Raw genomic sequence first — 24,028 nt, 5'->3', positions numbered from 1 at the left:
GATTGGGATATTGTTAGCATTGGAATGCATTGGAATGAATTGACAAGTTCGAAACATATTTGGAATTGGAACGGATTGCAATCGTATCAGAATTAAATTAGATTGGAATCGATTGGTTAGTTGCGGGATAAGTTTGCATAGGAATCGATTAAGGTAGTGTTGCCATTGGAACGGATTGGAATGAATTGACGAGTTCGAAACAAATTTGTAATTGGAACGGATTGCATTCGTATCAGAATTAAATTAGATTGGAATCGATTGGTTAGTTGGCATAACTTTGATATTGGAATCGATTAATTTCGTGTTGGTATTGGAACGAATTGAACTGGATTGTCAGAATATCAATAAATCTCGCATTGGATGTTATTCGGTAGTTATGAGAATTGCAACGGATTAAATTACTTATGCTAACTATGTTCATTCATTTGTATTGAAGTACTAAAAACATTAAAATGGAATGAAACGGATTCAACTATATTGAACATTATTGTATTTGAAATGTATTAAAAAGTAAGAGGTATTGAAGCGAATCGAATGAGATAAGATTCAATTCTAAATTTCAGCATTAACATCGATTCGGATTGAATGAGATACATTCGGATTCAATTTTCAATACCAAAATTTTAGTCGCTGAATTGAGGTGATTGAATAGTATTGAAGTGGAATCCAATTTAATTCAAATCAATGTTCTCGTTTTAGCAGGGAAGGGGAAGAATGGGAAAAAATAATAATAGGAAGCAAAGAAAAGATAGCGTGGATGATAGAGATAAAATGGAAAAGAAGAAGAAACGAAGAGAAGAAAGAAAAAGAAAAGCAAGAAGACGAAGCTGCAAGACCCTAAGGAGAGACGGAAACAGAAGACAGAGAAGCAATACTCGCAGACACAACTACACACACATACATACACACACATACACACAAAACACGAACATACGCGCAAACATAAACATACACATGCACACACACACACAAGACACAAGTAACAGCAACTACACAAGCGAGAGGAAGCAGGTATTGGAGGATGGAGCAAAATGGAAAAGAAGAAGAATCGAAGAAGAGAAAGAAAAAGGTAAGCTAGAAGACAAAGTATAAGATACTAAGGAAAAATAAGTGAGGTTGAGGAAAGAAAAGGCAGAGGGAGCAATAGGAAACAAGAAAAAGGTGTCAAAGCCTTAATAAGGAGAAAGATAGATGAAATGATTAGCAAGAAGGAGAGCAAAAGCAAAGGAAAGGCAAAGGTGAAAAGGCGAAAGAAAGTAATAAAGGAAAAGCTGATAAGAAAATATGCAAGAAAGAGAAAAAAAACAGAAGAGCGGAAAAGGCAGATCTTGGAGAGAGAAGAGGAAGAGAAGATTAATCAGAAGAAAAATGAGAAGAAAAGAGGAACAGACAGGCGCAGAAGACAGGGACACAAGAGTTGCAGACACACCTACAAATGCACATATTTATACAACACACACACACGCACGCGCGGACTCACACATACACACACACACACACAAAACACATACATAATCAACTACACAAACTAGATACGAGACACAAATAGCAATATAAGAAATGTAAACCAAATGTAACATATAAGTTGTAAATAAATAAACTAAATATAAATTTAAAACTATGTTAATAAGTAAGTAAAAAAAAGTAAGAGAGAGGCTGTAAAATGTAAATTTTTCTTTTTTAAATCGAAAGAGAAATAAGATTTCCAAAAAAAAAATTTGTTTAGACCATTGAATACAATATCATAATTATGGAAGATTTTTCATATCTGAAATTCAAAATATTTCATTTCAGAGATAAAAATTATGGTATCCCATGCATTAAGGTTGATTAAATTAAGGTTGACCTCTGAATGTCCTTGAAGGTAGTGGTCAAGTTTATAAATGAACGTAAAATTTTATGCAATTTTCATTTTATGGATGGAAAGTGTAGGGTTCTATTCTAAAAAATTACCTTGACTTTACAATGGCCTTAAATACCATGGTTAAAGTCATGGTCAAGGTCATATCTGAATGAAAAACATTTGCTCTTTTCATTCCATGGATAAAAAGTATGGGGTTCTATTTAAAAATTTACCTCGATATATACGAGATCTGTTCAAAAAGTATCATGAATTGTATATATTTTCAAAAATTATTTATTTATTCATGAATATCTATTTTATATCCTACAAAGTAATCCCCCTCAGATATAATGCATTTGTGCCAACGTTTTCTCCAATTCTTGAAGCACTTAAAAAATCATTTTTTGTGATCTTGTTCAGCTCCTCCGTTGATGCCATCTTTATCTCCTCAATCGTGTCGTAGCGTAGTCCTTTTATGGGCCTCTTCAGTTTTGGGAACAAAAAAAGTCACGGCGGGCCAGGTCTGGGGAATACGGTGGCTGTGGCATCATTACTGTGTCCTTTTGGCCAAACATTCGTGCACAAGTAATGATGTGTGAGCAGGGGCGTTATCATGGTGCAAAAGTCAGTTTTTGTTCTTCCACAAATCCGAACGTTTCTGGCGGATTGCTTGGCGCAAATTGCTCATAACTTGCAGTTAATATTACTTATTGATCGTACTACCCTGTGGCAAGAACTCATGATATATCACGCCCCTGTAATCGAAGAAAACTGTGAGCAAAACCTTCACGTTCGGCCGAACATGGCGCGCTTTTTTCGGTTTTCAATCATGCGGTAGTTTCCATGGGGATGATTGAGCTTTGGTTTCCACATCTTAACCATAAACCCGTGATTTATTATCAGTTATGATCCGCTGGAGCACATTTGGGTCATCACGGACCGAGTCCAATGTTATGTCTAGGCGAGGAGATGTTACAGCCAGACGTAATAATATATTCAAGTAATGTCGCGTTGGTAAAGGTTGGATCTTAGTTAGGAGTTAAGCAGAGATTGGTTAAAGGGATAGCGCCTTTATTATACGTAGGGCGTTTTGAGCAGATAAAATAGTTTCTTACCTTATTAGGATTGGATTTCAGAAGAGGTTTTTTACGAACAGTATCAGGTGTTTGCGCTTGATTTAAGGTTTATTGTTTAAAGTTAATTAAAGTACTTAACAGAGTATAATCCCGGTTCTAAGTAGCCGGATAGTTAGACTTAAAAAATAACTTTGCGAAACTACCAAAATGCTGAATCGTCAACTGTGTACTGCGTACTGTATACTATATACTGCTTGTGCGAATTCCAATCCAGCCTTTTTATACCGTAGGCTGAGATGCCCCTTCCTGTGTTTTCGCTAATTTAATATGCGGTGAGTAATATTCGCGGAAATATTATGGAGACGTGCTTAGACTAATCTATCCCGCTAGATAGATTTACAAATCTTCCCGGGAGGGTTGGTACAATAGAAAACTAAATTATCGATACCCGGTTTGTTACCATAACTTATAATTTGTCACGTACTTTTTCTTTCGTATCGACGTGACACCAACATCCTGAGCAATGTTAACGCGATGCTGTTTTTGGTCGAAAGTGAGCAGTTTTGTCACGAATTTCGCGGTGATCCGACTCATGCCCAAATCATTAGTTAAAATTGAATGGCATGAGCCAATCAATATGTTTAGATCCTCAGAAACTTCTCTAACAGTGATTCGACGATTGGCCAATACTATTTTCTTCACTTTATCAATGTTTTCATCTGTTGTTAACATGCTCCGACGTCCGGCACGTTGTTCGACGTTCACATCTTCTCGGCCCTCTGAAAACATTTTGTACCATCGATAAACATTGCTTTAGTCTAAGGTAGCTTCAACATATGTCACGGTCGATATTTGGAATGCGTCCGCACATTTTATTTTGTTTTTCACACAAAATTTGATACAGATTCTTTGATCCATTTTTTACAATAGGCAACAATCGAAGACGAGCCAAAACATAGCCAAGCAAAACAGCTGTCCAAAATTAATTAAACATTCAAAATGGCCGACCTTGTCAGCATAAGTAAGGGACATGAGTACCAACATAACCCTACAAAAAAATCAAAAATCAAATTTACGTAGCCCACGGAAATTCAAAATTTGCGATACTTTTTGAACAGACCTCGTAAATGATATTAAAGATCATGGTTGAGGTCATGGTTGAGGTCACCATTAGATAGCTAAGAAAAAATCCTATAACTTTTATCCGAAACATTTTCTGCTAAAATACAAAGATATTAACTTTTTGTTTAAACAATTGCTAATATCTCAAAAAGTATATTTTTTTATTGAAAAATTCTTGCTCCTATGTATTCCTGAGGATTTTTGCTATCGAAATCAATCATAAAATTCAAGGGCCCGACATATCGGAAAGCGTAGCCCTAATCAAAAGAAGATGCCTCGGTGTACGTCGCAACGACAGCAGGACGTCTTCGTGGTCTTACGCTGAGGCGTCTTCTTTTGATTCAGGCTACACTTTCCGATATGTCGGGCCCTTGAATTTTATAATTGATTTCGATAGCAAAAATCCTCAGGAATACATAGGAGCAAGAATTTTTCAATAAAAAAATATACTTTTTGAGATATTAGCAATTGTTTAATCAAAAAGTTAATAACTTTCGAAAAAAAATGTTTATTGTTTATTGTTGTAATTATTTCGAAAGTTCAAGGTATTATAAGTAATTTGGGAAAAATCCGATTCGGTATCTTTATTAGTTTTTTAGATTAAAGCTAAAGTACCTTTCGACCGTGAGTCCGCTGGAGCGCTACCGCAGCCTTACGCCGAGGCGTCTTCTTTTGATTAGGGCTACGCTTTCCGATATGTCGGGCCCTTGAATTTTATGATTGATTTCGATAGCAAAAATCCTCAGGAATACGTAGGAGCAAGAATTTTTCAAAAAAAAATATACTTTTTGAGATATTAGCAATTGTTTAAACAAAAAGTTAATAACTTTCGACAAAAAATTTTTATTGTTTATTGTTGTAATTATTTCGAAATTTTAAGGCATTATAAGTATTTTGAAAAAATCCGACTTCGATATCTTTATTAATTTTTAAAATATAGCCGTTTGAAAATTTTTTATTATTTTTCTTTAATTGTTAATAACTTTTGATATAATTAATGTATCGTCTCCAAAATTTGGGAAAAATCTCAGTTTTATGTGTACAACAATTGTGCCAAATTAAAAAAAAATCCGTAACCTAAGGGTTACAAGTCAATCGAAATAGCCAAGAATTACCCATAAAATCTATCCGACTTATAGTTTGCTCAAGGATTGGATATGCGAACGATTTTATTGCATCTTGAAAAATAAAATGTGGAAAAAATTTCATAATACACTATCGAGTTCACTGTAGCTTGCAATGATCGCATTGTAGCATAGAATGATTGGTACAATAACTATTCAAATGACTGCTACAATTTAAGCTCAATAGTTAAGTAAATTCATTCGAATGCGAGAAAATAGACAAAAATTCAAAATTCCACAATATAGATACAGTGTTTAAAAAAAAAATATAAGCCTAATTAATCTACGAAAATATTTACTGTGATATATGTAGCGCCAACGAATCAAAATATTTATAATCTGAACCCATACTCGGTGTCTTTTTCGATTACAAACTTTAGAACATTATGCATTTCGATGGTCGAAAAAGTTATAAGAAGACATGAAAATCAAGTTTTTACACAATGTTACGTCTTGTCTTTCCTGATGATGGGGAACTCTTCTTCGACTTCTTTTTAATTTAATCAATTAAATTTAAAGCGTGCTAATAGTAACATTCACAGCTTCGCACATCACATAAATCGAGAAGGATTGAGACAATAAACGTCACGGACCAACTAGCTAATTACTCCGTTCTTTACACTGTAAAATCAACTACGAAAAAAAAATGATTTTCTCTTTCATGTGATGATTCTCGTATAAACAAGAAAGAGAAAGAATGTCCAAAAATAAAAAATAGTGATTAGGTGGAAACCGAGAGATGGAGAGAAACAAGAGATGGAGAGAAATGAGAGACAAAGAAAGAGAAAAGCACGCCACCTCTCTCCCTCGCCTTCGTGATTCTATATTCATAAAGTGCACATCGAGTACTATTATGCATGTTGATCAATTCTGCAAAATACAGTCTGGACTCGCAAACATATGTCTGCCTTTTCGTGGTTGTGGAAAACAACAATTCTGAGCAGTTAGGAATTCTTGTGTGAGAAGCTTTGAAATGAACTTTTTCATACAAGCAATCGCTTTGTGACACCTCAGCGTCTGATTTCTGCTTTAGCTTGAGACGTAACATATAATAGTTAAGTTTAGATAATTTGTATAATAGTTGGATTAATAGAAATTAATATGTGTAGTTTGACAAATAAATATTATTGTTTCAATATAATTATGTGTATTTTATTTTATACTAAACTCAATGCCGTTTCTACATTTTTACATTGAAAATAGTTTAAATTTATCTGCACTTAAGTTAACCACCTTCATAGTTGTGTTACGTCCTGATATGTAAACTCTACTTATTTTGAGGTCAACGGAAATCAAGCAAGCTCAAAGTAGCAAAGTAAGCACTAAAATGTATTTCACCTTTTACGAAACACAAAATTGTCAAACTAACCGAACTCAGCAGAATTCCAACCCAGAAATCGTAACACTGACATATTAACTTCTTGATTACTCGACAAATCAATGTAGGCTAATAAGTCAATATATAAAAGAGCGTAGCGATTTTTTTAGTCAGTTGATTCGTTACGCGCGACAATTCCATTGTATTAATTCAATTACCGCTGACGGACTGAATTCTATTTATCAAATTTTTAATGAAAAAAAAGGATTCGCCTAGTTCTAATAACGCGAAAAAACTTACGCGACTTTAAGGTGTTGCCTAGTCGGCGGTGTAAAAAAATTGCTATTTTTTGGAATTTTTTTTTGAGTAGATTATGAAAGATATGGATATAAAAATACATAGGTATAATAAATTAGATCTTAAATTCCAAAAAAAAATTTTTTTTTATTCATTTTTTTCAAGTTTATTGTACGAAATACGTAGTTGAATATTGAGCGGTAATTTTAAGACAGCTTAGTCGCAACATGATTTCTCAGCAACGGCTTATCTGAAACAAAAAAATCAAAGTGTTTTAGATTTGGTATGATAATAGCTATAAAATGGACCATAATTATTAAGTTTGGGCTAATTTTGTGGATTTTACTTAATAAAATGTGAAAAGTTGAAAAAAACGGTTTTTGGCATTTTTTGGAAAAAAAAATAGTAAAAATCAAAATTATAACTTGTAAGTCGTCTACTTTGTGGATAATTATGTATAGAATATGTGGTCTAAATTTCAGTTACAGTTCAGTGTTACAGTTCCGAAAAGACGTTGTTTTGAGAAAAATGCGTTTTTAAAGTTTTTTTAAACAAAAAATATAAAAAATATCTTACCAAAATTTAATCTGCAATGCCTGCACCGTATGACGTACCTTCTGATTGATCGAAAGCTTGATTTTCTTCCAATCTAGCCTTTTTTCTCGCTGTTCTAGACTCTTTGGAAGTATTCAAGCTGTGGCGATTTGCTTCTTGAACACGCGTGGAATCGTGATGAGCGATGTAATTCACAGAGCTTCAAAAAAATACACTTATCCTGCTCCGATCTTTATAAAAATTTAACACAATATTCTTACATACATATACATTCGAAAAATGTATAAAAAAAATCGATTTTTTCAAAGTGCCCGACTAGACAACACCCTTAAGTAAAAACCAAATCAGAATTAACAATCAGCATAATTGAACTAAGCATGTCTATTATAAATCCTTTTAAAAAATTGAATAAACTCTCGCGTTCTCTCCCTAGAACAGGCAGCGAAAATAATAAAATAAAAATTTCAGACGATCTAGAAAAGACTAATAAACAAACAAATCAAGAAAAAAAATTAATTGATATATCGGATACCCATATTCCAGAAGAAAATTCACAACAAAAATCAACATTAAACTTTGAATATCCGAATTCACTGTTAGATTTAGACGTTACTTTCGATCAAAATTACGATTCTTCACTTAACAATAACGAATACACGGACATCGGCGGTATTTTAAACGAACAAAGCATTTGTAGCATATCGAAAAACTTAATAAACAAAAACGAAATTTCCGAACAATTAGCACCTTATAATTTACATATTTAATCAGATAAAGTGGAACGAGTCGAAAATAATAATACGAAAGTAAACGTCAGCTCAATGTCACAACCGCTGAAATTACCACTTAAGTACGTCGCGGATTTAGTCCCACAGTTCGACGGAAAAACATAATACTCAGCGAATATTGCGAAATTGCGAAAAAATTTCGTTCCAAAAACAATTAAAAAGTCCATAAAAAAAATGTTCAGTGAAATTTTATGCCATATTCACGAGTATTTTTCGACGCTATATGTCCTACATAAAGAAAGGAAAAATTAAGAATTTGCGCATGTCATGCATCCCTTTTTAAGTAAACAGTATATAAGATTTTTCAAACAGCACATAAAATATTTATTTCTATTTGTAGTGAATATATATATATTTTTTAGCTTTAAGTAAAGATCCTGCTCCACTGATTTTAATACAGATATTCTTTAAAGATTGATATAAATAATTATCAAACGTTCAAAGATTATAAGTTGATATAGCGAAGATTTATGAGATTGACCAATATTTTTATTTAAAAAAATGACAAATGAAACAAATTTCATATTTATAAAAATTTTTAAAGAATATCTCTATTCAATTATTATAGAATCAGTAAAATCCTTCTCACTTGATCAGCTAGAGAAAATATTTACTCTAAAAAATATATCATTTTTATACTCATAAAACAAATCAGTACTTTTCATAAGTAAAAAAAAAGAAAATAAAATATTGCACTATAAAAAATTAGCTTCCCCTCAATCAATTTACTGGATCTATCTTTAGTTACTAAAATCATCATATATTTTCATTTATTGAACAAATACGAAAGATGTACATAATATGTATGCAATACTCAAATATAATTTATAAATTAATTTGCTTTACTTAATTATATCACAATTTTTATGAAACTTATAGATAATAGCTACATATAAAGCATCAGTACACAATTTTTTTAATTATATACATACATAGCTGGGAGTCATGAAGTTTTGATCAGCAACAATTGTATCAGATTCATTATAGGCATCGATATTCATATGTGTTACGGTACTGACATCTGAAAAATTGAACACACAAATTGAGAATCCATTAATAAATATAAAGATAATAACTTTACATGCAAGACTAAAAAGTGTTTCTATTATTATACTTTGTATATCATCTTGAATATTGTCATGAATATAATTTGACTGTTCACTTGTACAACTATTATTTCTCAACGAAGGGATATCAGAGTTTGCTGAAGAAGACTTCTGTGAAAATCCACCTGCAATATAAGTAATTGAGTATTGTATAAAAATACATATTGAGTTTGTTACTATTTAAAATATGCTGCATAATTTAAAGATAATTTAAATTTAATGACAAGAGAAGTATCTATTAATTGTTCATACCATTTGGAAGATTATTCAAGGATTGATTTTCATCAGAAAAAGGTTGCCGCAAACTTCTAAATATACTATCAGTATCAAGTGATGAATAATCATTCAAATCTGTTGAAGTTGAATTGAGCATCTCATTATTCTCGATGGTCTCACGAGTCACACTAGAACTTTCAGAATCCATGATTTGATGTGAAAAATTTAATAGAAATAAAAAAAATGCCAACACTAATTCATTAGTGGTACGAGGATTTGTTATTGCTTGATAATTGTTAGATGTTAGCAGGGCTGGGCATCGATGGTTTATATCGAAAAAAAGAGCTCCCTAGAGCTGACTTCAGTTTGTACACTGAAAGAGCTCTTTCCGATTCCGTTCGTTCCAAGGTTCCACTGAATTATGAATTCTAAAAGAAAATACTTTTCGCATATTAGCATGTAAAAAAATTTTATTTATATATACAATGTATTGTAAAATTGTTGAAGAGTAATAAATAATAAATAATAAAAACTAATTAATTATAAAAAGTTATTTTTTAGTAACCTTGTTTTCACTCTTTTCTGATTTTATAATTATTAAAAATGAATTATTCTCTAGCATTTACAGAGTATTATTTAATTTGTCATTAAATATTGAAATGAAATTATAAAAATAATTTAAATACCAGACTCCCATTCTATTATGATATACACGACTTCCGTAATTCGCAATGTAAACAAAACAACCCGAGCCTTCCCGCCGAATGACGATCGAACGAGCGAATTTGTTTCTTTTGTGCCGGCTAGAGAGCAACATCGTGCTTCTATTAGTATCAGTTGTTTTTTTAACGGTTATAAAGAGTGTTTATTGTGCATAAAAATTGTATTAATTTCAGAAATTGATATTATTGATATTATTGTGTAAATCCATTTTTTGATAGGTGTGGATTTTATTTAAAAAGTTATACGTACATTGCAATACACGTAAGTAATAAACATTTCTTTAATAATATTTATAATTATATATACAATTAATGCAGAGTCAAAGAAAGATTCATTTATAAATTTTTTTTCAAGCGTTTTACGAATACGTAATTAATTGGTAAATATTAAAATATTATCAATGCATTTTTCAGGTTGCAAACGATCTATCGTTCATAAAGGCTTCTTTAAGACTTTTATATTTTTATTCAACTTTAAGGTAAACTAACAGTGGTGAGTAATTTTAAAAAATTAAGCCAATAATGTAAATGGTGTTTTAATAGTAAGCTTTTTTTCTTGTCTTATTGAATTCAATTTATCTTTGCTCACTGTAGCATTCAATCGAACATCGATGCTTCAAAGAGAGGAACGAGGAAGTTTGTTATACAAATTAGCTGTCAAATCAGGGTTATGAAAACTGTCGAATTTTACATGTATAGTTTGTCTTTTTGTTTCTTTTTATTTGCGATGTCTTTCACATCAAGGGCATGAATGTTCGTTTCGAGCTTAGGTACCGATAAACGTTCTATAAAAGCTATATCGTGTGTTAAAATGGTAGCGCTATCAGCAATCGAAGTATAAATTAATTTTGATTTTCCATTTACTGAAACCATTATCTGAATATGTTTCGGCAAGTATACGAAAGTAGTCACAAATTGTCATTTTAAGTAACATTCACAAACGAAATTTCATTTGAAGTTTAATTATTTCTTTTCGAAGTTGATACTTTCTTTAGTTGCGGTGAGTACACCCACGCTGAGTATACTATTTTCTTAGCAATATTTTCTAATGTACCCTTTGTCTCAATAAAAATAACTGTAATATTCATGTTTAGCTAAACTCCATCTTAGATTCAATTCAATCTTTGAAAACAGAGTAATTCACGAGTAAGTGCAACTTGTGCTTGCAACGAAAACTAAAATATTGAATTTTACACTTTTTTACTGAACTATCTATACCACTAACTTCGGTAAATAAATCGTTTTTGTATTATTTCAATTTTCATTTTCATAATGCATTCGCGAATCAGACGCTTTAAATGTGAATTACTTTCGGATTCATTCTCAGATTTGCTTCTACAAGTATGAATTCAGCTAATACGTCTGAATTTGATTTATATTTGCTCACTGTAGCATTCAATCGAACATCGATGCTTCAAAGAGAGGAACGAGGAAGTTTGTTATACAAATTAGCTATCAAATCAGGGGTTATAAAAATAATTATGTCTGTCATTCATATTTTTATTGCTGATAATGCTTTTTGTAAAACTTGTAATAAATTCAATTGTTTATGACTATGAAGTTTGCAACGTTCAATGTTAGTTTTCAATCAAATTAGTTTTCAAGTCAAATTATTTTATAGTGATACGTTAATTCATGTTAACAATACGTACGTAAAGTAACAAAATTGATAATTTGTTACATTAGCGATATTATAATAAATATCTTAAATAAAGTTAATTACCGCTTAGCTTTTCGTGCTTTCATTTGATGTTTAGTTTCATTCATCTCTTATATATTGTGTACATTGATATGCGTTGTTGCAGATCATAATACGTCAGTTTATTAACAGTTTAATTTAAATAATTGTATCAAGTTCAAAGCTTTTGTGATAAATCACTCACAAAACGCAAGATTCGTTGCTAACTATATATTCCAATAGTTATCAACCATTCAAATTCTCATTTTCGCAGTATATTATTATTTGATAATACGTAAATAATAATTTAATTCGCTCGCAAAGTAATATTTCGTTTAATCGTCCAAACTTCCAATGAAGGGTGGAAAAAAAGAAACATGATTCTAACCCAACAGCTTTTTGAAATTCTTAAAAATGTTGTTTCATCAGTATTTGAACTTTGGTTTTTCCTATTAATTTACTACTGCTACACAATTTTTTTTCGACACGCTATGTCTGCGAGGCTCGATTTTATGTATGCTCGGAAAAAAGAATCTGCTAAAATTCTTGTGTTGCATACGTTGTATTAAATTAGTATATATCCTTGTTTCGCAAACTTTCATACGAGGGAGAAATAATTTCCTCGTAAAGTAGATCGACCGCGGCAATATCCTTGCCTGCAAATTAATGAGCATCTGTATTGGACCCGTAGATGGAAGCATGCGCCGCAACAGCGTCTACTGCGTCTCGACGTGGATCGGTTGCAAGCATGAGCTCATGCGGCGATGCGATTTTGAAGTGAAACTGCTATGGCATTGCGACCGCGTATAAAAGCTTGCATAGCAATAACGTTTTTTGCATTTTGACATGTATCAACGGCAGCAGCATTACGACGTCGAGCGGGATCTCATGCCCATGAGCTGGAGCTTGCATAGGCACTTCATCGACCGTTCCTTGATGCGGAACAACGGCAGGAATAGCCATGGCATTGCGATCACGGGCATGGATAGCTACAATATTGCGATTACGGACAGGGATGGTCATGGCATTGTGCCTGGTCGTAGAAATAACGATAATATGATGTTGCACAGGAATGACTACCGCGTTGCGCCATCGTCACAAACACCTAACCTAACTATAAAATTAACTACTACATTAATTAATTAATCAATTAATTAATCATCAACTACTACAAAAATGGAAAACTTGACTTTTCAAAATAACGACAAAACTTTTATTCAAATTTTTTTATTCTATATTGCATTTTATTTTAATTTATCGATTATACTATTGACCGTGCCGACTACATTGTTTAATATAATCTTTTTTTTGTCACTCGTAACTAATCAACAACATTTTATTGCTAAGGTATAGAAACTTTAGATATGTAACATTGATGAAACATATTTGTTTTTAGAAACGTTGCGCCAAACTATTTATGAGTCGCTTTTTCGCGGTTCATTTTGAATGCCTTTCCAATTTTAAGAAAAGAATTTACATGCTCCTAATGATCCTTATCGATTATTATGTCATGAGGCCAACAGTATACTTATTTATTCGGTGCCTGTTCCAAGAAACAAATAATTATTTAATGAAATTGTAATGAATAAATTTCCCCTTGCGTATGACAATTACACAAATTAAGAAAAAAACCTTTATTTCTAAAAGAACAGATGGTAATATCACCTATTCAACTAAAACTAAATACAAATGAGACAGCGTTCTAGAAAATTGCGACGCTCCAAGTTAAAAAAGCTGTCTCATTGCCATGGAAAATGACATTATTCATTTTAATAAAAACAAATTTGGATCTTAACATTTTCCTTCGGATGTTCCTACGATAACAGTACAAAATTATTTTATCAGTTAGTAACCGAAGAACTAAATTTATAATAAATTATTGATATTATGGTAACTTAGTTTCGTTAGATCTATATATTTAAATCTGTATAATACATTAAACATTAAATAATGTAGCAATCAACATTCGTGATTACATCATTTAAACTATAGAACTTTTCGGTGGAAGGCATAGTTAGATTATTGAACCTTGTATACGTTATTCTTATTTGGAGCGATTCTGTGGAGCAGAGTTATTTTGCATATATATGTATATATATATATATCGTGGCAAAAAATGTTTCGTTACATATACATTTTTTGTTAGATGAACCCTTGAAAAATAACGTTTAAACGAAAATTAAACGGTTTTATTATGTTCAACCAGATTGATGGTTCACATTTGTTAGTACTATATTGATGTTGATATTCTATTTTGAAAAAATGTTATTTTTATTAAAACACCATTTACTTAAGATGAATGTTGAATGATGGATATTTTATTTGACTTTTGATACTATTTTCTCTAATCTTTGTTATTTTGTTTGGTGATGGAATTTGGCTATATTTTATTACTTATTATTTTAGGGATTGAACTAAATTCTTCTTTTTGGTGGTGGTAGTTTTAAGATATATTACATATATATTTTTTCGATTCTTTTATGTAAATTACAGTAGATTTTAACAAAATGTTAACTGAAAAGAAACAATCTTTTGCTGCGCTTTATCCGTGGTACAGGTACAAGTCCATAGCTAATATTAAAAACCTTAAAACTTTAAATAATAATAGTAAAAAATTGTCCCTCTATGGCGAATGTTCTTTCTGCTCGGTGATTTTGATACAAAAACCTTTTAATTTAAAAAGACACGCGGAATCTAGCTTGCATAAGAAAAATACCGAAAAGGTAAAATTAAATAATAAAATAGTAAACAATGGAACAACCGAGCAATGTGTAAACTCAAAGAAGAATAATATGGATTCAACTGATAAGATTGTTGATGCTGAAGTCCCGTCTGGAGATAATGATGATGAAGAATTGTCCAAGATAATGAAAATGCAAGAGGCGATGAAAGCCGGCATTAATCAATTACTTGGAAATTTTAGAAAAGAAAAGGAACAATACATCACAAAAGAAAATCAAATGAACGGTCAGGTGTGGTGTAAAGCTTGCGAAAGCTCTCTATTCGATACTTCGCAAGTCATAGAAAGACATTTTAAAACGCTAAAACACCAGGTTAACACCAATAAACTTCCGGAAACAGTACTATTTGATCCAGAAGTGGCAACTTTACAACTTCAGATAACAGCGTTAGTAGCCGATAGTGATCTTTCGTTTATATTCGGAGAGAAATTGACTAAGTTTTTGAAGCAAACATCGCTTAACACGGATACTTTTAACAAAATGTGTTTGGATAGAAAAACTATTCCTGCAATTATGAAGAAAGTTATTGCTCCGGAATATAAGGAACGATTGGGTAGGATATTAGAAGAGACAGACTTTTCAGTTATGATTGATGAATCAACAGACATAAATGAACAGTCTTTTCTTTGTATATTAGTACGCTATGCTGATCCTGAGCTGCAAATAGTACAAGATGTAGTATGGGATCTGATTCCAGTTCATGAAGGCAGTCCAGATTGCCGAGGTACTGCTAAACACTTGGCTAATGGAGTTATTGCGAGTTTCAATATGAAACAGCGAGATCATGTCATCAGTTTTTGTTCTGATACATGTAATCTTATGATGGGAGAAGAAGGTGGCGTACAAGCTATAATTGGAAAAACTTTTATAAATTGCTCAGTAGTAAAATGTCAGTGTCATGTCAAAAGTTTAATAACTTCTCGAGTTATGGAAGTTTTCCCTGAAGAAATACGAAGATTAAGCAGTTCTATTCATAATTATATCGGTAACAGCTCTTTGCGATCGTTTATTTGGTCTTCTTTGCAAAATGAATTAGGATTCAACAATTTGCAAATTGTTCGTCCTTGTAGTATACGTACGCTGGCTTTCTTTGTATCAAGCAATACTGCGTTTGTTGCGTAGATGGCCGCAATTGGTTTTATTTTTTGAGAGCCAAGTTTCAAAGAATGAAAAAAAAAGGGAAACTGATGGAAATGAGAAAATATCTGCAAGCACGATTCTTGAAGATTTGCGAGACCCTTTGATGCATTGTTACCATTATTTCTTAGAATCAGTTTCATCTCGATTTTCTGTAATAAATGAATATCTACAGCGTGAAACCCCAGATGTTCCTAAATTGAATACCAGAATGGGAAATTTATACATTGACCTTTTAAAAATGTATATGGACAACGATTATATCGAAAATACCGATATAAATGAGATAAATCCGCAAGAGGAGTCCAAATTTTTAGATTTATCAAATATTTATATAGGTAAAGAGACTGCTAATCATATTGACAAGTTAACATCAGAATGTATCCAAGAGCATTATGATACTAAAGAATCTTTTGAAGAAGATTTTCGCACAGCTTGTCGTCAATTTTTAATAAAATGCTGCTCTCAAATACACGATAGATGTCCGTTGAACGATGATACTTTTTATTTTAATCCTGAAAATGCTTTGAGCCATGCATTTCATCACGAATATCCCAGCTTGATAAAAGTCTTTGATGCTTACCCATGAATTCAAGGTGATAGAGAATTAATTAATAGTGAATGGACCCTTTTAGTTAATCATAACTTTGATGAACGAATAATAGATAAATTAGAAAATGCTAAATCAGATCAATTCCAAGATTCATTTTGGTTTCTGCTTTTGCATTATTGCGAGAATGAGAATTATTTATTTCGACATTTATCTCAGTATGCTCTTTCAGTTTTGAGTATACCGAGATCAAATGCATCGTCAGAACGACTTTTTAGTAAAAAGTCGTTGATTCAAAATAAACAACGCAGTTGCTTGAACGTCGATACTATTCGTGATGTTTTATATACTTGCTAATATGTAAAAGATCACGGAGGAATCTTCAATTTTAAAGTAAATGACAATATGCTTGCCAAAATGAAGAAAGGAATGTTAAGAGATAAAAGTACAGCAGCAAAGAAGAAAGGTTTCGACGTAGAGAACTTCAAATTTCAAAATGTTTTGACAGTTACGGAAGAGCAATTAGTGGAATATAGAGAGGCAGAAGAAAGCTTTAAGAAAAAATACAAAGAAATTTCTTTTGACGACGATCACAGAAAGACGAAACCACGAAGTATACACGTAGTTGATGAAGCAAAAATTTGTGTGTTGAGTGATAAAAAGTACAATTGTGAAGAGGTTTCAACACAGGAAGATTTCTCCGAATCAAGTCAGTTACGTGAACGTTGCGATGATTATTGCGGTAATGAAGAGATTAGTTCTGATCAAATAAGTGTATGTTCTGTAGCTGCTAATGTAGAAATACCGGATGAATTGTATTTAGCTTCAAATAAAGCGGATGAAGATATTGTACTGTGTAAGGAAATAAGCAATGACTCGTATATTTCAGAAAATAATAATGTTTACTACATACACCCAGAAATTAAATCTTCACAGGAATATGTAGAAACATTAAAAGACGAAGAAATTTACTTGACTAGCCAGACAAAAGACGGAGAGGAAGAAAAATATGACGAGAAGGAACTAGAAATTGATAGAGAAATCGATCATGCAAATGTTGAAAAATCTGCATCAATAGAAAAATCCAAATGCTCTGAGGTTCAAGATTGGATACTACAACTGCGAAAACAAATATTAGCGAATGGATTAATAGCTGATTATAATTATTATATAGAATACGAAGGACAGGCAGTTGTAGGAAAATACAAGAGAAATAGTCTTCATCCAATCAGAGAGCATAGGATATTTGTAAATAAAAACACCGGATTGATTCAAGAGCCAAGTATCTACCCCGATAACTTTTCTTTCCCATTATTTACGGAAGAATTTAGATCATTGCGCCAAAGTGCCGAAAATGCAGTCGATCTCTACATTGAAGGCTCAGTTATAAACGCATACGGAACTGTATGTGAAAAAGTATGGCCAAATACAATTTTCATTCCCACTGATCAAACATGTTCAATTCTTAATAATTTAGATCCCGTTACAGAGTCTTTTCTCATTCCCGGTGGTAATTGGTTTATGTTTCATTTGAAATACAATTTCAAAGGAAAGATACTTATGCCTTATTGTAGTACGGCTCATTGGTGTTTATTTATTGTAAATGTTGATAAAGGAACACTTACACATATAGATCCTTACTTCATGGAGATTGGAGGGAAACACAGCCGTTCTAAAGTTTGTGAGATAAATTTTAAGAAATATTTAAAAAATCCCTTGAATGAGTCGGAAACTAATTTAAAATCTATTAATTGGAAGTATAAGAAATCAACGGTGCCTAGAGTATTACAAACGGATTCTTTCAATTGTGGCGTATTCCTTATGTATTTAATGGATTGCATGGGGAAAGAAGAACAATTTGATATGAACTTTAAACCAATGGAATACAGAAATACAGTAGCCAAAATTCTGATAGAAAAAGCAGATAATATGAAGGAGACTTGTACGAATTGCATTAGTAAAAGAACAATGAGGCTAAAAGAGTACTGCATGGTTTGTAACAGACCTATGCACTCACCAAATTGTAAATTTATTCCTGAAAAATCGGATTATAAAATTATATGCCCGTTCTGTCATCGAATAAAACAAATTGAAATTAAAAAAATGGAAGTAGCGCGACAAATGACTACAGAAGAAGTTAGTGATAAAGATTGCAATGGAATAATGAGCAGATTAAATAAGCAAGCTAATAAAAGGTCATATGCACCTGTAAGCAAAGATTTTCCAGCAAGAAGTAAACAAAAGAAGAAAATATAACTGCACATTATACTATGAAAGAAATAAGTTTCTTATAGTACGCCAAGTTTATATTGCTGTGCGTGTAAGCTTGTTCGAAAAATTGCAGGTGAGTCAAATTACACGGAGATTGGGTATGACAGTGCACTAGAGACATAGAAGTAGAGAAAAGATTAAGATATTCAAGGCTTCAAAGAAAGAATCCGATTGATAAGAAGAATCTTGCGTAATAGCAGTTAGGCGAACATTCAGCAGACTTTTGAAGTATCACATTGCAGTGCGTGTGAGCTCGTGCGGAAAATCGCAGGTGAGTCAGAGTGGACAAAAATTGAGAAAAACAGGGAATTAGCGACATCGAAGAAGAGAGACGATTGAGATATTCAAGGCTACAAAGAAAGAATCCGTTTGTTGCATAAGAATCTTGTGTGTGATAGCAGTTTCTTGAGCTTTCCAGTGAGATTGGAGTTTCACATTGCCGTGCATGTAAGCTCGTACTGAGAGTCCGTGGGTAAGCAGATTTAACAGAGACTGGGAGACACTGAGAATGAGAGACATGACGGAAGAGAGACGATTAAGATATTCAAGGCTACAAAGATAAAATCCGTTTGTTGCATAAGAATCTTGCCTGGTAGCAGTTTATCGAGCTTCCAAGTGAGATTGGAGTTTTACATTGCCGCGCATGTAGGCTCGTGCGGAAAATCGCAGGTGAATAAAATTGGACTATGAATGAGACACACATTCTGTGATAGAAATATTTATGAAGAGAGAAGATCAAGATATTCATTCAAAATGTGTTGGTTGAACGTTCATCTTACGTGACAGCAGTTACTTGAGCGCGTGGATTTGCAGCTTCGCATTGCCGTTCCATTAAATCCCTCACACTTTAATTACTTCCAAATACAAAAATCATCTATTATTAATAATAAACTAATTAAAACGATCTTGAGAGTTACTCGTAACATACAAATTTAAAAGTTTTCTAAATACACTTGAAATTATTTAATATTTAATATCTGATAAACGACCGGTAACAATACTAAATTAATCGAAACTAGCTTGAAGGTTCCTTTTAATAATAATATAAAAAGTATTACGGAGTAAACGTAAAGTATTATTAAATAATTAATAACTGATCCATTTTTTCTAATCAAATTAATTAAAAACATTTTATTAAAATATTAATATCTATTAATAATATTTTTTTTAATAAATCATATTTCTACATATTTAAAATCACACTATAACTGACTCCTCGTATATATATTTATAATTTCTCGCGGTGTACGGTTCTAATTGTTTTCACCTTGTGGTTCTGTTACCTGTACCATGGTAGATAAACATAAATAAATTTCATATATCAAAATAATGAAAAGATAATGAAAAGAAATTATATATATAAGTAGAATAAAATTAATATATCATATGGAGATTGATAGTAGTATATAGTCTATAACCTGAGAAAAGAGAGCCTCCCTGAAAATTAACCTGAGATCCAAGCTTTGTGGTTCAACGTAGATAAGATTATGGACAGAAGGTGGTAAGAAATAGATAAATTAAGAATTAGTTGAAATAGTAGTGTATTTGTTTGAAGTAATCTAAAAATTATTTATAATTGAAATGAGTTTAACTTATGTTATTTTCCAGGTAAATGTTCTGGTTTCGAAGGGGTAAAAAGAATTAAAAATACAGATTTTCTGTTATCAAGGTTAGTTTTCATCACCTGTAATTATATAAATAATGTTGTATAATGAATATAAATATAATTTACAATTGTGTAACTGCAGAAATACTACATTTTCATTCATTTATGATCATCAGTTTTCCAGTCCGCAATTTTATTTCTACTTTTAATAAATGTCAACATAACATAATTCATAATGAGTTAATTATAATTAATTATTAACAAAAGTGATGCCAAATAACTCTTCCGTCTGTATATAAATCATTTCTAAAAATTTATTGGCTTCAATACGAAATAATACGATGAACGTCTTGACCCTACCGGCTGTAACCTTTTATAAAACATTTATGATCTGCTAAAGTTGACATATTTATTTGTTATGTACTCATTGCACGGAGATCGTCTGGACAAAGTATTGGAGTATCAATCGCTGTTTATTCTGGCGTAAATTGTAAAATGAGTATTTCTTTTGAAAAAGGTATGGAAAACTGTTTAATGGACTATTTCCGTAGTTTTATAAAACATTTATGATCTGCTAACAATTGAAAATGTATTTTTCATGCACTCTTTGCACGGAGATCATCTGGGCCGACTATTAGACTGTCAACAGCTGTTTATTCTGGCGTAAATTGTAAAATGAGTATTTCTTCTGAAAAAGGTATGGAAAACTGTTTAATGGACTATTTCCGTAGTTTTATAAAACATTTATGATCTGCTAACAATTGCAAATGTATTTTTCATGCACTCTTTGCACGGAGATCATCTGGGCCGACTATTAGACTGTCAACAGCTGTTTATTCTGGCGTAAATTGTAAAATGAGTATTTCTTCTGAAAAAGGTATGGAAAACTGTTTAATGGACTATTTCCATAGTTTTATAAAACATTTATGATCTGCTAACAATTGAAAATGTATTTTTCATGCACTCTTTGCACGGAGATCATCTGGGCCGACTATTAGACTGTCAACAGCTGTTTATTCTGGCGTAAATTGTAAAATGAGTATTTCTTCTGAAAAAGGTATGGAAAACTGTTTAATGGACTATTTCCATAGTTTTATAAAACATTTATGATCTGCTAACAATTGAAAATGTATTTTTCATGCACTCTTTGCACGGAGATCATCTGGGCCGACTATTAGACTGTCAACAGCTGATTATTCTGGCGTAAATTGTAAAATGAGTATTTCTTCTGAAAAAGGTATGGAAAACTGTTTAATGGACTATTTCCGTAGTTTTATAAAACATTTATGATCTGCTAACAATTGAAAATGTATTTTTCATGCACTCTTTGCACGGAGATCATCTGGGCCGACTATTAGACTGTCAACAGCTGTTTATTCTAGGATAATTGTAAAACGAATATTTCTTCAAAAAAAAGTATGGAAACCTGTTGAATCAACTATTTCTTTAGTTTTATGCAATTTGATCTGCTAATAATTGAAAATGTATTTTTATTGCATTCATTGCAAGGAGATCGTCTGGACCGACTTGCATATTGTATATTTAAACAATTAAGCAAATAATAAATATAAATTTAAACATCTAAGCAATTTAGCTATGTGTATTTTTCATAATTTTCGATATTCGGTTAAATACAATAAGATTAAGTTATTCGATAAATTATATATATATATATATTATTATTTTTTATAGCAGTATTTAGGAATTGTTATCAGAATATATATATAATTTGATCAATGTTGAATAAATAACGTAAGAAAAATGTGTATTTATTATAAATTATTATATAAATTATAATTATACTACTCCTATCATAATTTCTTCTAGATAATCTATAACAAAATATAATAACTGATAGTATCATTTTATTTTTTTAATTAGAACATTTTTATAATAACAATAATAATAACTAGTAATAAATTTTCTGCATTACACAATTCAGTAATTTATAAAACAAAAATATAAACAATAATCCAAATAAAGTAAATAAAATTATTAATACAAAAATTAAGATATACAAAAAAAAATTAGAAAATAATTGTAATTTAATACTTTGTACATGCAAGTGCATGACAATCTTTTTTTTCTCAATTCAAAACTGAACGGAACCGTGGAACGAGTGGAATCGGAAAGAGCTCTTTCAGTGTACAAACTGAAGTCAGCTCTAGGGAGCTCTTTTTTTCGAGATAAACTAAGGCACTATAGGTATGAGTATTCTCATCCGCCATCTTCGTGCCACAAGGAGCAGATGCTAGTAGTAGCCAGTATAGTAAACACGTTTGTTTACGGTCAACAAGATTGAAACTTTTGTTTATAATTGTATTGAATTTTATTTAAAACATTGTCTGATAATAAATTTAAATAGTTAAAGTTTCAACTGATAATATTGAAAGAAAGATTTAACTGAAAAATACCACTCAGTGATTGAATTATAAATACGTATAACCTCTCTATCCAAAAAATTCCAGTAATAATTTGGTGAGTAATGTTTTAACATTATTACTTATTTATAAAAGTCATTGTAGTTTTTTAGAGATATATATTAATGTAATAAATAATGTATTACGAATGTAAGCTTAATAAATACTTTTTTTTTAATAGATGATAAACATGCCAAAAAAAAGGAAAGTAACGACAAAAGATCATTTGCTGCTACAACTACAATGGTAATGTGTTTTTAAATACTTATGCTTTGAAAATAAATGTGTAAAATGGTTGTAAATATAAATAATAATAATCATTTATTTTTCAGAAGCATAAAAGTAATGAAAAATCTGTTGACGAGGAGACCATTATGTCTTTGCTTGCTGAAAATCGCTCTTTGAAGGATCAAATACAGAGAATACATGCAATTTTGAGAGAACATAAAACTTATCCAGCAGCTTCAGAATATTTAAAGAACTGCAAGATTCGCTAACTATGAAATAATAAAGGAAGCGTGGTTAAAATTGTACATATCTTCAGAACAAAATAATTTGTATATACCAGTACCATATTTTTTGGTAAAAGATTATGTGAAATAATAATCATGTGAACCAGTAAATAAATTGTCAGAATTGTACATTGGAAATGAAATAAATTTGTATTATTTTATAATTAAATCTGTTTTAAATTTATTTGTCACATCATAAAAATACATTTATGAATATAAAAATAACAATATATTTCAACGTTAACACATGCATCAAATGCATAACTTAAATAACTTAATATTACTTTACAGTGGAAGATCCATACACAGTGGTACGACTTTTGTAGTTCTCATAAAAATTTTTTACGCAGTAAGAACGCACATTAAAAGAGTGTTTGATTATTTTATACTTAACACAGCAACATTTTGGAAAATTAATATTAACTTTTTCTAGCAATACTTTCATTAAATCACAATTTCCATTTCTTGTTATCATATCTTGGTATAAATTGAAGTAATGCTCACAGTGTAAAATTAAACTATAGGTTTGAGCACACGGTTCCTTTAAACCACCTTTGTTTAATTTTTTAGTATAATACTTTGCTTTATCTATAAAACTAATTTTTGGCAAATTTAAAGTTGTCAAAAATTGCACACACTCTTTACAAACGTGTTTTACAACAGCATTGGTTGTACTGCCAGCTAAATAAAATATACTATTTGTGTCATAATTAGAGATCAAATTACTAAAGTCATCAAACGAAAATGTTTGCACACAAAACTGAGTATCACTTGTTTTTTGCTTTTTTGGTGGAGGTTCAACAGTTTTATTTTCAACTGATACTGATTCGTCAAGAGCTTTTTTTTTGCTCGCACAAAAATCAAGTAAAAATTGATCTGAATCATTCATGTAACTTGTTCGTTTGCAATCAGATACAAACTGTGATACTGTAATTCCTTTTATCGC

The 24,028-nt window shown here is 31.2% G+C and overlaps 1 protein-coding gene and 1 long non-coding RNA gene across 4 annotated transcripts; one reads left to right on the top strand and one right to left on the bottom strand.

Annotated features, from left to right (window-relative positions):
* Nucleotides 1-6,938: 6,938 nt before the first annotated feature.
* LOC131675606 (uncharacterized) lies at nt 6,939-9,763 on the bottom strand. Of its 3 annotated transcripts, none has more exons than XM_058954642.1 (5): nt 9,482-9,763; nt 9,238-9,354; nt 9,056-9,144; nt 7,357-7,565; nt 6,939-7,030 (listed from the first exon to the last, which is right to left on the bottom strand). In XM_058954642.1, exons 1-4 carry the CDS (start codon nt 9,651-9,653, stop codon nt 7,551-7,553), a joined length of 393 nt encoding a protein of 130 aa, XP_058810625.1. In that variant the 5' UTR covers nt 9,654-9,763; the 3' UTR covers nt 6,939-7,030; nt 7,357-7,550. The 3 variants fall into 3 exon arrangements, with proteins under 3 accessions (XP_058810625.1, XP_058810623.1, XP_058810624.1); XM_058954640.1 differs by having other exon boundaries at nt 7,357-7,534; XM_058954641.1 differs by lacking the exon at nt 6,939-7,030 and having other exon boundaries at nt 7,298-7,534.
* Nucleotides 9,764-22,406: 12,643 nt separating this feature from the next.
* Nucleotides 22,407-23,217, top strand: LOC131675609 (uncharacterized). The gene is made up of 3 exons (XR_009303089.1): nt 22,407-22,628; nt 22,752-22,816; nt 22,903-23,217. It is a non-coding gene; the product is annotated as an uncharacterized LOC131675609 (long non-coding RNA).
* Nucleotides 23,218-24,028: the final 811 nt, after the last annotated feature.

This window comes from Phymastichus coffea, unplaced genomic scaffold, assembly GCF_024137745.1.
Source record: "Phymastichus coffea isolate CEN01 unplaced genomic scaffold, Cenicafe_Pcof_1.1 PCOF00027, whole genome shotgun sequence".
NCBI lineage: Eukaryota > Metazoa > Arthropoda > Insecta > Hymenoptera > Eulophidae > Phymastichus > Phymastichus coffea.
This window is presented reverse-complemented; position numbering and strand designations above follow the sequence as displayed.